This window comes from Grammomys surdaster, unplaced genomic scaffold, assembly GCF_004785775.1.
Source record: "Grammomys surdaster isolate TR1022 unplaced genomic scaffold, NIH_TR_1.0 125876, whole genome shotgun sequence".
Taxonomy (NCBI): domain Eukaryota; kingdom Metazoa; phylum Chordata; class Mammalia; order Rodentia; family Muridae; genus Grammomys; species Grammomys surdaster.
This window is the reverse complement of record NW_021620701.1, coordinates 2,264,662-2,280,342: the sequence shown is the minus strand read 5'-3', so window position 1 is coordinate 2,280,342 and position 15,681 is coordinate 2,264,662. Positions and strand designations below refer to the sequence as shown.

Genomic DNA, 15,681 nt, shown 5'->3' with positions numbered 1-15,681 from the left:
AATCTGGTAAAACTCACACAATGACAGATAAAAACGTAGGAACCCAGAAGCTTGGACACATTTCTTCCATTAAATAAAAGTGAAAGTTTGAGGAAGAAAGGAGGAAGAGAATCCTAGTAAAAGGAGGTTTTAAAGACATATCATCCGGGCTGGTGAGGTGGCTCAGTGGTTAAGAGCACTGACTGCTCTTCCAGAGGTCATGAGTTCAAATCCCAGCAACCACATGGTGGCTCACAACCATCTGCAATGATATCTGATGCCCTCTTGTGGGGTGTCTGAAGACAGCTACAGTGTACTTACATATAATAAATAAAAATAAAAAATAAAATGTATAAAAAAAAAAGACATATCATCCATAGGCATCAGTGGGCCTTGGCCAGGTCCTGACTTAATGATACAGTTTTAGGAGATGAACAGTGAAAACTGGTATCAGAAAGTGCCTAATAATCTAAGTGTGCTGATGCTACCATGATGCGTTAAAAAATAACGTGCTCAGAAAGACACAGATGAAATTATATGATCTCATGGCCTTGGCTTAAATGAATTCACTCTGAAGCAAATCCATGGGGTAAACAGATTCTCTATCTGCTTTTCCTTTGATTTTTCTGATACACATTGTGTCAGGGTATGAAACTGCTTCCCAGAACATTGCCAATATTCTCAGAAGCTTGGGGAACATGGCCTTACAGATACAAGACAGCAAATGAAATTGGGAGAAATATTTCACTACCATCCAGACAGCCCATCTGTGCCATAAACCCACCATTTCCTTTCCTTCCCCTGAGAGACAGAACCAAGACATAAAACTTGCTTAGATCATTAGGACACAAACATGAGCTATCACCCCACACTGGCCTCCTGTTCCACAATGAGTTTGAATATCTCTTACCTTAATAAAATTCTGAAACTTTTTGTTCTGCTGGAGCTCTTTAAAGAGGCTCATGGCTTCTTTGTGATGGCTGCAGAATTCTCCATAGATCCTCTTCATTTTGCTTGCATTTTCTTCTGAAAACTGAGAACATTCCCATAATGGTTTATAAATGCAGTCATTATGTCCGTAGAGAAAAAGAACATGTAGTTTCTGTGTATTTCAAAGCGCCACGGATTTCCCAAATACAATCCCTCTCCTTCCCCCAGGCACTTCTTAAATTAAAATAAAAGCAAATGATTAAGTAGAAAGGGCCAACATAACAGGATCACATTGTGCTGAACTAACGATCAAAGAGCCAAATGAAAACATCCAATGCTTTAATTTTTGTTCCATTCTTATGCAGCTTCATTATTAAAACTTGTAGTTGTAGTACTCTTTACACCGAATGTCTGACATCACAGGCGATCGCTAGCCATGATGAGAAGAGAATGGAGAATAAACAACACACTAATTTATTAACTACGGGGAGAAGGAAAGGTGTTTCCATCAGCTTACCCTAGGGGGATCTTCACAAAATGCAAAGACATAGGACAGTGCTTGGGGGGAGGGGCTGGCTACATAATTTAGCTAGACGTGTTTTTTAAGACCATGATCCTTCTACACAATCTGTCCACAAGGAAGGTCATTGCATCAGACAGCCTCTCTAGAAAAGTATTGAGAATGCATTCCACCATCTTTGGTCTCTTCTCTTTTGCTCAGTTTTATCTGTGTTGATGACCATATGTCTGAAGAGATGATCCTTAAACCACAGTTGCTATAGTAAAGTCTAACAAAACATTTGAATAAAAACTACACAGTCCTGAGAGTTCAAAACTCTAAATGACTAGGGGCTGGAGAGTTGGCTTAGCAGTTTAGAACACCTGCTGCTCTTCTAGAAGACCAGGTTTTGTTTCCTGGCACACACATAGAAACTCACAACTTTCTGTCACTATAGTTCCAGGGGATCTGATGTCCTCTTCTGACCTTTGCTGGTACCAGGAATAAAAGTAGTTCACAGATATAATGCAGGCAAAACATGCGTGTGCGTATAAGTTTTAAACATTTTTAAAAATCTAAATGAATAGAGCTTTATCAAGTTCAATGAATGGAAGAATCAAAATAATACAATAAAGGTGTCAATACTTCCCAGGTAGATAAGACATGTTTAACATGTCTTATCAGAATTGCAGTGTTCTTTATAAATATGTCTAAGATTATTCAATTTACAGGAAATGCAAAAAAAAGAAACTAAAAAAAATTCACAGTACAGTAAGAAGACTCCAGTGTTTAATTTCCAGATTATTACACAGCTCGAATTTTCAAGCCAGAATTGAAAGACACAGGATTCAGTAGAAGAGAGTAGAAACCCCATACACAAGTGATTTTTGGCAAAGGCACAAAAACCAGCTCATTGTGGGCATGGGTGAGAATTGCCTTTCTATATTGTACAAAACAGAAAAAAAAAGAGAGAAATACAAGTGAACCTCAAGCTTACAAAACTCATTTTTTAAAAAAAAAACTAACTAGAAAATCCAAAAATTACATTTTTAGATTTTATTCCAACAAAGTCAAAACTTGGGTTTGTACCTAAACATGGCGAGTTGATCCGTAATGGGTATGAACTAGAAGTAAGGAGATGTCTTCCTATAGGTGAGTAATGTAAAACAGCAGGGCAAATCTACAGCAAGGAATACTATTTACCAGGAAAAAAAGAATTAACTATGGACACATATAACCATTGATACGATTAAAAGAATTGTGCCAATTCCCTAAAGATTACATACTATGTATTTCTGTTTATACAATGTTTTTGAAAATGATAGAAATAAAGAGTTTCCAGGGCTTAGAGAAGAGATGGGAGTAGGGGCAAGAGGAAAGTAGGAAACCTCGTGGCAAGGTCATTGTCCTGATGGTATGGACGTTGGCATGCTGACTGTGGTGTTAAAGCTTTGTTACAGCTTTAACACCACAGAAAGATAATGCAAACAATTACAATTTTACTTAGCAAATCTCAGATCTTAGTTCGTTCCTATGGAAACCACGGAGAGGCAGAACACTGAGCCTCATTTTTAACAATTTTCGGGTAAAGCCTTATGTCCCTGAAGCTAAAACGAAAGAACGATCTCCTTGAAGCATATCCAAAATTTCCCACCCACACAATAGTCCCTGCTGACTGGGTGCCAGCACACCTCACCCCAGCCTTCTGAAACCCGTACCCAGTTAGCCCCTAGGATGTACCCTGAGTCTGCCCTCCTACACCCTGAAACACCCCGTCTGCTCCTTTGTTCCCGTGAAGCACAATCTCTCAACCACCACCTGAGCACAATGGAATACTCAGGAACTCTGGCCACACGCCACACTGTGCTTGCCAATGAGGAACAGGAAGGTGGGCTCATCCTTTTCCCAAAAAGGAAATCTATGCTTTAACCGTTAGGCTGCTGGGCCCATGTCCAGTGATGCCAATGACCCGACTGTTGTCCCTGCTTTAGCCACACAACTTAAATACAGAACTGATAAAGACATACGTTTCCATTAAATATGAAAAAAGATAATCTAAGAACAAAGCTGGTTTCAATGATTAGAATTTAAAAAGGATCAAATTGTGAATATTTATATTAAGGAAAGAGAAATTAAGATGACAGAATTAAAACCTTCCATTTCAGTTTTGAATGCTGTTTGCATTCTGACAATTTTATTTAGACTGTGTTGCAAAGTCCCTCATGTCACCCTGTTTCAGGTGGGTGACAGAGACAGAACAGGTCTCAGACTGTAAGCTGCAAAGCAGATCCCTCTTTGGTTAAAGGAAAAGTTACGACTAACTTTTGTTCTGGGATTCACAATCTCATGACAGTAAAGGCTGTCTTGCAGTTTGCTAAAATACTCAGCTCATTTTGATAAGAGGAGATTTTGACCTCAGTCCCAGGTACATCACCTGTGAGATGGTGATGCCTAGAGACCTGCATTACCCCTAGTGTTTACAACCAGTCAGTGAGAAAACAGCGTCCACCTCACAATGCTATGGAAGTTGGATGAGACACACAGGGAACACACACTTCCTTCCATATCAAAGTGTTACCTCTCTCTGAGTGAGCTCGCTTTTAGCTAGAAGTCCTTCATAGAAATCTGAGTTAGTGCCATTGCCAAATGCAGGTGGCTGCTGTTACTGGATGAGCCAATGGCACAACCCATTCTCAGTGATGCTCCAAAACTCCCAAACACCTGAAGGGCGATTTATTTATCTTGTCTTCTAGATTAATTATAAAGGGTTTATACCCTTCTTCCTAAAGTGAGCCAGTATTTGATTTGAAACCATCCCTTATAATATCACAGTGGAGAATTGAAGCAGACGTTTCTGGTTTCTTTTGAGACTCCTCAGATCATAATGATGTTTGGTGGGGCACACAGGTGAAGGGATATTTTGTTAAAGCAGACACATGAAAGAATGTTTTGCTGAAGCAGACACAGGTAAAAGGATATTTCACTGAAGCAGACACGTGAAAGGATGCATGAGGTTTAGAAAGATAAAAATGACCCCACAGACAGTGGGAGAAGACTAGCATATCAGTTTGCCTTGCTTCGAGTCACTAGCCTTTGCTGCCAATGCTCACATATTGGTTTGCTTTGCACCGCATTGCTGATCTCCATTTGTCGTGGCTTTGTAGAAAGTAACTTGGACAGAACTTCCTGTGATAATCCAGAGTGTTCTTGCACTTATGCAGACTTGGTCAAACCAGCAGAGCCTCCTGGTTTATTCTGCATTGAGCTGGCACTGCCAATTTGTGTGTGTGGTGTCTGCCAAGTGGGGTAGACTCCAGCTACTAATTTGTGTTTGGTAGTTTGCTAGTGGACTGAACTGCTGGTATCCTGACAATGAAGAACTATTTCTAAACAGGTCTACTTCACCCTACTAACCTTTCTTTCCCATTACATCTGTTGTGTGGTGAGCTATAAGGAAGGTTAGAGCATTCAAGGTTTAGAAAACTCTGAGACTACAGAGAACCTAGGCTGTAAAAAGCCCTCTCTCACATCAAAAAGTCCAGAGTCCAAAGCTTACCACGGAATTTAGTTTTGACTGTGGTATCTGGTAGAGACAATAGAATAATCCAAGCCAGGTCCTGAGCCATACACAGAAGGTAGTCATTGGCTGTCAGAACCTCTCTGACATCTGTTATACGGCCAGGATCAACCAACACCCAATAAAAGAAAGCCCCTGGCCCCTACCTAGCAACTCTAATGAAATCAATTCCATTTCTCCAAGGGATTTTAATCAATAAAGAGAGAGATGCAAACCAGAGCTGGAGAGATGGCTGAGAGATTAAGAACACTTGTTACTCTTGCATGGAACCTGGGTTTCTTCCCCAGCATCCACATGGTAGCTCACAACTATCTGTAACTCCAGTGCCAGGGGATCTGATACCATTCTCCATCTTCCGTGGGAGGCAGTCATGCACAAAATGCACAGACATGCATGCAGACAAAACACTCATGCTTACAAAAAAGAGAGTTCTAAAAAGAGAGTTCTCCAAACATTTAGGGTTCTGAGACCAGCTCGATCCCCTTCTTACCTGTTGTACCAGAATGTCTCCAATTTGGCTGATCACGAAGTTCCTGTCGTTACCAGTGCAGGACTCCTGCCTACGTTCCTTCATGCTGAGAAAGAAATGTCTGTGAGTCTCCAGCAGTTCATCTAAGCAGGGGAAGATCTTGTCCACCGTGCTGTGGTCCAGCTGCAGTTCCTCCTTCATGCCCTTCCTGAAGACTTCAGACATGATGAGCAGTGTCTGGATATGGTGAACCTCCGTCTGCATCAGCTCTGAAACATGTGAGCACATGCATGTCGCAGCTGTAACATGCCTGTTGGCTGTGCAGCCTTTACTACGTGACTATGAACAATCAAGAATTCAGAATTACAGCTTGCATTTGCCTACTCCCTAACAAGTCACCTTTCACAGACCAGACAGATGGAGATGGTGAAGAGTAATGAGTATCTGGTCACTTTCATATCATTTCATAACTCACTATGAAACCCACTTCCTACATATACAAAATCAGTTTTTGTATGAGCTACAGAAACTTACATAATGTCAGCTGTAGATATAACTTAATAAAAAATTCATCTGTCATAAACAAACAGACAAAAAGCAACTCAACTCAACTCTCCACTACACAAGCAAGAATGAGGGAATGTTCTCGACAAACAGGACCATTTTCCCCAAAATAAAGTCAGTGATGATTAACATTTTATGTACACTCCAAATATTAATTGTCCAGATATTAGAAGCAGATCACAGATGAAAGCCAGGTACAGCAGCTAAGAATCACATGTTTCCGAAAGCTCTGACTCTCATGCCAACGCTCTATAAAATATAACAGCTTGTTAGGGAGAAGTCTTTCTTTCCTTGCTTTTTGTGATAGTACATGCCAGTTGAGTGCATTCACCAGTTAATACCTGGTGAAATGACTTAAACGAAATGTAATAAAGTCTCCCAAGGCTTTACACTAGTAGATTCTTTCTGTCACAGGATCATTTTCCAAAATCCAATTTTCTTCAGAGGAAAATATACATACATACATTATACTATGTATATATACATATATATGTATATATGTGCATATATATGTATATGGTATGTAGTATACTACATATGGAATAAAGACTGAGTTTGTATTATACGTATTATATACACATAAATATATATATATATATATATCTTTAAATGTTTTCTAGAATTCAAAAATGGATAAAGTATTCTAATAAGTATTAAAAATATAAACAAATGGCCACTAAGTAACCAAAAAGATGTTCAGTGGGGCTTGAAATAAAACATAGTGGTAGGATTGTCTCTAAGGAAAAAAGTTGGGGGTTAGCTTATTACCCACTCTCACCATTACCTCGACTTCCACCCCACCCCTAACTCATCCACCCCCCCAACCCAAATTCACTATCCTTAGTGGGGAAACGCAAACCAAACCCAAGCCCCACAGTATTGACACACACTGAGCTAACTATAATAAGAGACAATGAACAATAAGCACACGTAGGGGAGGGCGGCGTGATTAGAATATTGGCAAAGGACGTGAGATGCTGCAGCCGCCTCAGGAAACAGTCTGCGATCACCAAAAGATTTAAAATGAAGTTACCGTATGACTCCAAAGAAAAAGAGTGGTTGCCCAATTCCAGAGGAAGAAATCGAAGTGGAAGTGAGTTCGAGTGGGAACGAGGTTTCTTTTTGAAGTGATGCAAATATCTTATAACTGGATATGCTTGCCAGCTCGCAACGTTGGGGAGCACACTAAAACACACCTGATTACATACGGTGTGGAACTTTATGATGTATGGATCATATTTCAACCTTTCAACTCCATTATGAGAGAAAACAGTAGCTGCCAAAGTGTAGATGCATGAGACAAGCTCTACAGAGGCCTCCATACTACCCCCATGTTTGGGAGCAATTCTAAAGTGCCAGCCACAGAGAGGAAATTGGTCTGAACACAGTGCTTTTGCTTCATCATAAGCAGAAAGCTCTTTCCGTGGGACCCACAACGTTTAGAGTCCACTGTTAGAGCTCCTCTGAACTTACCCTAGCTTTTGTTTAACTCTTCACCCCATTTACTCATTACTACCTCACTGAACAGGAATAATATTTCCATGGCTTTGTGTGTGCTGGTGGGAGGGCCACCCTAAGTACAAAATCCAGGGCATGCTAGGAAAGCTCTGCCACTGAGCTACCCTCTGGCCCTTATTTTATTTTCATTGGTTTGGAGTTTGAGACTCCAGAGCCAGGTAACTGGTCGGATGCTCGCTCCTGCCAAGAGCTGAGGTTCCTGGCGCCAGCCGCCATGGCAGTTCTCTTCATCTTTGAAAGGGAGGTGGTGAGGAACAAAGGGAAAAGATCCTGCCTGCAGGGCAAACTTTTCTGACACCAAAGGTCACACGACCTGTGATAATTCACCCACTCTGTGAGATAGTGCTTAACAGTGTGTGAGGTTGACCCGCCACTGAAGAAACATGTGGCAGCATACTATTAAATGCTTGAGAAACAAACATTAAAAGGGACAGCCTCGTCCCCTTAACTTCCTGTGATGTGACATCCAAGGCCCCTGGATGGTTCTGACACAAACCCCCAGTTCCCTTGATTTTGATAAAAGCCCACCCCCACCTCTGCTGAAGGTGAGCCGGCCACCTCCTAGCAGAAGACGAGAAAATGCACATCAAGGGGAATGAAGACCCAGCCTCAGCTAAAGTGGCTGTCTTATTCAAATGCCTTTTTAGTCCATTCTTTGCATGTTGGATTTTCCTAATCGCCTCTACTTCAGATTGCCTCTACTTCCACAAGTGTGCCATGGTGAAATCCCACTGCAGATGAGCTAGACAGCAAGGACTGCAGGCACATAAATGCTGTCCTAACCCAGGCTCAGGGCCCTGCACAGGGAACACAGGCAGAGGGACCATGGCATGGACAGTCAGCCACAGGCCATATATGGAGCTCTGCTATCTGCGGCAAGTATGAGCAAGTTCACGGTGGCTCTTAGCTGATGAAGTGAGGATGTATCTCAGGGGGGTCACTCAAGCAGATGTGCTAAGAGTGTAGGAAGTCAAATCTCCTGGCTATTATTCACGCAAAGTTGCATTTAGGCCTTGGAAAAACATGTTATACCTGAGTCTCAGTTCTCCTGTTCTATTGATGGGGAAATGTTGGGAATTGGTTCTAATGCTTTGTCTTAATTCAGCTTCCAAAGCCATACTTCTTGACTTGAGGGTCCCTGTCCCCGGGTGGCTTCAGTTAATACTAAAGAATTGCTGTACAGTCAATGGCTGGGCAAAAAGACTGAGGTGGGGCTTTTAGATTCCTGGGCTTAGGACAGAAAGAGAGAGACAGAGAATCACCATGACTGAGGGAGAAGGATCAGATGAGCTTCAGGAAAGAAAGCAACCAGCCGTGTAAGAATTTGGGAAAATGGCCCTAACAGCCGCTCCCCTGAGTGGGTCCGGGGTAGCAGAGATGAAATGTTGATTTAGCAAGTTGACTCCAGGAAGTTGGAGGGGAGACTGTATGCTAGCCACAGGGAAGATTAGAAATGCTCAGGCACTGATCGACTCAAGGCATATCAAAATTAACTGTGCGTGTGTGCGTGTGTGCGTGTGTGCGTGTGTGTGTGTGTGTGTGTGTGTGTGTGTGTGTGTGTTGATCCAGAGAGCTCCTGGGTGGGCACCAAGACTCATGTGTGCCCACTGGAAGCTGAGAGCGAGTTAACTAATTCAGAGCTCTGGCAGATGGTTGGAAGCACAACCTGCCAGGAGCACAGAATGGGTTAATTCCCGCTACAGGGAACCCAAGGTCCGAATGAGTTTCATAGTTTGTCTGAGATCAGATAGCTGGAAAATGATAAAACCCCTCCTGAACCCAGGTCCAGATAGTGTCACGGTCCATGTTTTTCCTCCACAGCCTGCTGCTTCAGCCTCAGGGGCATATTTGAAATGCTCACCAAAAATGACATCTTGTCTTTTGATGACGTCCTTCTCCTGCCTACTGCAAAAGGAAGGGTCCACCACAAGACTCCAAGACTCTGCCTCAAACTCCTGAGCATCACTGCTGAGGTCGCTCCACAGAGAAGAATCCACAACATCTAGAAAAGAAAAGCCGGAAGTGAGTAAAGCACACATCATGAAGAGATCTTCAAGTACCAGGTTCTCAGGTTCAAACCTGCTAAAGGCACAGAAAGGCCCCAGCGAGAACAACGCAGTATGGACCTGAAGTGTCTGAAAACCAGAGATGAAGTGGTCCACAGCAAGACAACTGCCACAAGAGCAAAGAAAGAGTGGTCTCCAACAGTAACTGCACAGGGCAGGGAGGCTGTGAAACTACTGGAGATGCTTTGGGCTCACTCTACTGGAGTTCTACTTGGGGAGTTTCACAGCCCCACGCCCGGCTTAGAGTCTTGACCTCACGGATTTCTTTTGCCTGGGTTATTTTATACAGTTTACTCAATTCTGAATTTCAACTTGTCTGCTTGGTATCACCCAGGACTTGGCAAAACAGGAAGCACCGTGCTTGGCTTGAGTCCTGTGAGTATTAACTTTTGTAAAAGAGCTAATCACATGTACACAAACATTTTTCAGGAAGAGAACTACATGCACATGCATACACACACGCACACGAACACATATGCGAATGACCCTCTCAGGAAAACTAAAGCCTGTTTGCCCTAGACAATCCTCCTTAGAGATCCCAGCTGATGGCTGTAAGGATGAGACGACAACCGGTTTTAAAGAACCAGAATCTCTCCTCTCCGTGCAGCACTCTCTCACCTTCATTTGTTGCCTTCATTTATTGAGGTAACCTGGCAACAAAAAAACAACTCCCCAGGTTGAATTATGTTCTACAAAATACTCTCCAAAATGCTTTCTTTTCGAGAAATAGCAGGTGACAGGTGGGGCACAGATCACCCCTCTCAGTGACACAGGCAGTAGTCTTAATTAAATACGTATTTGAGGACTCTGCTCCAATCTCTCAAGTGCTGTGGAATGTTTCCAATGATAACAGCTCAGTTCATTCTTTTAATTATGTCCATCTCTTAGGAACGTGTTGCTGATAATCTCCCTCCTGATTGTGTCCCTCAAGACTAAGTTGTCACTTCTAAAAACTTTTATTCAATTTGTTCTTTGACATTTCACACACGTATAAAGAACATTCTCGGTTCTCTCCTCTCTCTTCTCCGTCCCTCAACAACCCTAACAAGTCGATTTCCTACATTTAGGTTTTTTTGAGATCCTTAAGAAAAGAAGACTCTACATCAAACAGATAGTACATGACTTCTAAAGGAACAACAGGAAGCTCAAAGGTTGGCTCACAGGTAAAGTATTTGGTATATAAGTATGAGGACCAGAGTTTAGATCCTCCAGAAACCTCACAAAAGCTAGCCAGACATGGCTGCCTCCTGTAATCCCAGGACTTGGGAGGCAGAGACAGGTGATGCCTGAGGGTAAGCTGGCTGGATGGACTTAACCAGAATTGAACTCTGGGTTTGAGAGATCCTGCCTCAGTACATAGCACCAAGAGTGATTAAAAGACACCCAACATCAGTGTCAAGCCTCCACACATGTGTTCTCTTATCCACACATGTGTACCCTCACACATGTTAACATGTATATACACATGTGTATACCATACACATACATAAACATAAGAAAAAGAACAAAATAATACATCTTATTTCTTGCACAGCATACCTCTGTCAGTTAAATGCTCACAGAGACAGAGGAACACACAAACACCTCACCTTCCATCATGAATGACTCCGTGGAAGGAGAAGAGCCCATGGGCTGGAATAGCTCATCGGAATGAGACCTGCTTCTCCAGCTATTACTGTCACCCTCAGACTCCAGGGATGTCACTGCCCTCCTGAAGCTGGGAGAGAGAAAGGGTGACACTAGTTATCCCCAGTCACCATTCAGGGCCATGAAAGCAAAGCAGTACACTAAGCCTCACCTTTCCAAAGTGGTGCCTGGGACGCTTCTGGACAGTGGATGCCCCTGCCCGGCAGCTTCCTTCCTTCCAGCTGGCAGTCCGATGGGCATGGAGGAGGAAGGGTGCAGGGAGAGCCCAGGTGGTGGGGCGTCTCTAACAGAAGAGCCTGGAATCACAGTAGACACCTCATGTGCTAGTGCAGCATTTACAAGCAAAGAAAGTCAGAGATGTCCAGACAGGTAAACCCTCAAGCAGCCACTTCTACAGGGTTGTGGTCCAGCCTAGAAACCGGTCTCTCTGTTACTTCCTGGCACCTTTCAGATGTCCCTTCCTTTTCTCACCCTTCCAACAGCCATGCTTCAGAGCTACTTCTACACCTTCCCTTGGAGACTGTGGATGTCTGGGGTGACCCAAGCAAACAGGCGAATGGAATGGGGAAGCACAGACCAGCTTTCCCATAAACCACTGCTTGTACTCCTCCAAGCCAGCTTTAAGGAGATGCAAGGTGTTATTAGCCCTGTTGGCAAAATGCGTATGGTATGTGTAAACAAGCACATACACCCAGAGAGCAGCTCAGGAAAAAGGAATGATGATGGAGAGCCTACAAAACCCAAAGCCCAGCTGGGTCTTCTCACTCATATACTGACTACAAGTGGGCATAGACACATTTACATTTGGTTTGAGGTGTAAACAGTTCAGAGGATGCTTCAGCCTCTTGGGATTGTGGCTACCGGGTATACAGTGTAACTACTCAGTACACAGTCTGAAGACAAAGGAAGAAATGTTTTAAAAGGTCCTAGGATGTAACAAGGGAATGTATACATCTCTGCTTTAGTCTCATGAATTTCGAATTAAGCAGAGGAATAGATCACGTTGAAATGTCTAAATTCTAAGTTTCTCTTAAGGCACCTGTTTAACCTCATGACAATGAGAAGCATCTCAGAATTGATTTCAAAGGATTTTGAGGCCAAACCAAGGGGTTGAGTGGCAAGAGAGCTCAAACCAATTTGCAGAACACCACACCCAAAAGCATGTCACCGTGACTTGGCACACTTAATTGTCGCCACCAAAGTGATTTTCAAAATGCCAGTTACACTTTGCTATAGCACTGAGCTGAAAAGTGACCAGGCACTTAAAATTCCTGCCACTCAGCATGCAAAGCAACCTCAGATAGAAGAAATTACAAAGTGTCTCACAATAAAAGTAAATGTTTTTCAAACTGAGGATATATTAGCGTGGCTGGCTCCAGTATGTAACACAAGGAAGTGTCAAAGGTTACTGATTGTTTTCAAGGGAAACTATTTAAGCCTCAGCAGCATATAATTAAAACGACAACAGAGTCATCAAATTTAGAAACATACAAATAAAATGTCAGCACGCTTTATAACTTCAGTATCACACTGAAGGTGCTAATGAGATCACAACTTCACACACAACTAATCCAAACATGGGGTCTCTGTAACACTGGCCACAGGGACCAGCAAGAATGGACAGATTCCAAAGCCAAAGGCTTCTTTTCCACTAAAAGTTGTAACTCTTAAGGAGGTTTTAGCATGTATTTCTACAGGTGAGTATGTGCTATTATTAGGAAAGCATAAAAATCACAGTCATTTAATACAGTGGCTCTGTTTCCCCCAAAATTATTAAATCAATAGGCTATACTCCAATAAAAAACATTAGAATTGAGACCACTGGGTTACACTGTTTCCATAAAGTCCCTGTATGATACACAGACCATGCCCTATATACAATGCAGAAATTCTAGGGTTGACCTAGACGCCTATATCTTCACTTCTTTTCATAGTTAAAACGTATGTTGTGCACATGTTATGAAGAAGAAATAACTGGACCAATGAGAAAACAGCAGGAGGAGGCCATTTTATGATGGAAAACGTGTGGTGCATATTACACTTTTCAAGTTCTTGTCATTTCCCACATCACTTACTTCCAAGGATGGTCTGCGGTTTGTTCTTATTGTATTTCTCTTGGAATTTCTAGTAAAAGAAATATTAGAAACTCATAAATTAAGATCAAAGCACCATTGGGCCACAAGAATGGACACGTGGTTACACAGAATAGGCTTCTTATCTGCTTCGTATTCATTATTTTATTTGTTTCAAAGAAGAATTCAAAGCAAAAAGGCAGTAGGCAGAACAAAAAGTAGAATGTGGTGACAACGAAATTGTTTAAAAGGAACGAGGGTGAGCCTAGTGAACACAAAGCACTCAAAAGGCTCAGAACAACCAGCATACACAGCGCATGCGCACAGACCCAGCCCACCCAGCATACACAGCACATGCGCACAATCCCTGGGGAAAGAGACCTGACACTGCCTTGTTTCTCTTATTGTCTCTGGGCCATCACCTTTTACAACGACCCTCAACTGTGTCAGTTAACACAGAGCTCCCTGACAAGAACCTCTTTCCCCCTCCCACACTACAGAAGCATCCTGCTCAAACTCACACACATCCCACACACGACTGTGGAGTAGCAATAAAAGGACTGGAATCACAACTGTCATCACCTTCATGACCCCATCCCCAATGCGCATCCTAGCTCTTTGCCTCCAGGTAGATTTTCAGCCACAGCAGTGCTCCCAGGGAAAATGTCAGAAATACCCATCAGGAGGAGCCACTCAGACCTCCAGAATCTGAAAACCCATGAGGGGCCCTAGAAGTTGAGGTTGTTACAGTCTTCCAGGAAATTCTGATTATGGCTATTTGAGAATACTGCTCCACATAGAAAGGCTAGCCTGCACATTTCACATAACACAAGTGGATCTTCTCTCTAGTGTTAAAAGTGAACAGCTGGATAAATAGTCATACACTCTGAGCATGCGTTACCACTGTAATAATCCCATTTGAAGTAAACCCAAAAGCAGTAAGAATTCAGTGTCCAGCAGCAGATGATGCAAGCAAGCAAGCAACCAAGGCACAGAGCAGTGCAGCGACTGGGAAGTTACCTTGGTACACGGAGGCACAGCGTCTTTGCAGCCCTTGTGTGTGTTTGCCTTACAGTCTGAAATAGAAGACACAAAAGTTTCCATCCGACTTAAATGAATCTGAAGTGAGAGTGTATCATGCTTTTGTGGGCCATTATAAAAATGACACAAAGTAGTACACATATTAAGAAGCCAAATGCTTGACTGAAGCACACTGCTACAGAAGCACCAGCATACATGGGAACATGGAGCTCCATGGAGATATATCCCATTGTCTGGAATTATCTTATAAATCATAAAGCCTGCAGTTGTGTATACTGGACACCTCTGGGTCTACCTGAGAGCTCTCTTCCTATTTTATACACTGTGTCCTCAGGGATTTCTAAGGCTTTCCTGGTAGCAACCTTCAACATTAGCACCGGGCAAACTGTCTTTGAGGATGGTGAGAAATGAGCTCACAATAATGTTGATAGGAAAAAAACAAAACACTGTCAACTTCAGCGGGAATTCCTATTAACAAGACACGAGGGCCTAGAGAGATGGCTTAAAGTTAGCAGCACATACTGCCCTTGCGAAGGACTGGAATTCAGTTCCCAAAACCTATATCCAGTGGGTCACAACCCCCATAAGTCTAACTCCAGAGGATTCAACACACTTAATTCTCTGTGGGTAATTGCACTCACTCGTATGCACACCCCTCCCCTACAGTCACATATACATATATACAATTTAAAATAAAAATAAATCTTTTAAAAGGAAAGAGATTGGAAGCAGGCAAATTATATGAGAACAGTTTGCCACTTGCTCATGTGGCCTCATGTCTCTGGAGGAAGGTAAGACAAGCTTTTTGCCCATAGGGACAGAGACCAGGCTGTCTCTATGTACACTGGCATCCATGGGGATTGTAGTCTGGAGGCCATTGTGTTTCTTTTCTGGCCTAGATCTCGTTCTTCACCACCCTCTCAACACCCCTACCCTGCATCTCACAGGAGGAGCCCATGCTCTGTACCTGAAATGCCTTTGGAAATTGGTCCATAAAAACCCTATTTCAGTCCCCAAAACCATACTACAGAAGAGCTAGCAGACCGTTGTGATCCAGGCAGGAAGCTGAGAGCTGAGCCCCAAACTGTCCTTCAGTGGTCTTAAAAGGCATTTCAGCTAGGGACCTAATACTGATGAGCAGAGCAAAGCAGCTCTATATACTGCTCCCCACACAAACATTGAAATCCAGTGTCTTTCCTCTTCTTCCCAACCAGTAGTAGGAAACAAAAGGAGAGGGGAGGGGAGGGGGACGTGAACCACCGAGCAAATCGGAACACCGTCATGTGTCCACAATGTAGTCTGGAGGCCATTGTGTTTCT

At 42.8% G+C, this 15,681-nt stretch overlaps 1 protein-coding gene across 2 annotated transcripts in view; it reads right to left on the bottom strand.

The window, feature by feature from the left end:
• The window catches only part of Arhgef28 (Rho guanine nucleotide exchange factor 28), a 174,600-nt gene that overhangs the window by 58,156 nt on the left and 100,763 nt on the right, over positions 1–15,681 (bottom strand). For both annotated transcript variants that reach the window (XM_028790206.1, XM_028790207.1), the window contains 7 exons: positions 14,342–14,397; positions 13,325–13,373; positions 11,401–11,545; positions 11,192–11,319; positions 9,398–9,538; positions 5,476–5,723; positions 890–1,012 (listed from right to left, as the gene is read on the bottom strand). In XM_028790206.1, coding sequence (XP_028646039.1) covers positions 890–1,012; positions 5,476–5,723; positions 9,398–9,538; positions 11,192–11,319; positions 11,401–11,545; positions 13,325–13,373; positions 14,342–14,397 — 890 coding nt within the window. The remainder of the gene's footprint in view (positions 1–889; positions 1,013–5,475; positions 5,724–9,397; positions 9,539–11,191; positions 11,320–11,400; positions 11,546–13,324; positions 13,374–14,341; positions 14,398–15,681) is intronic.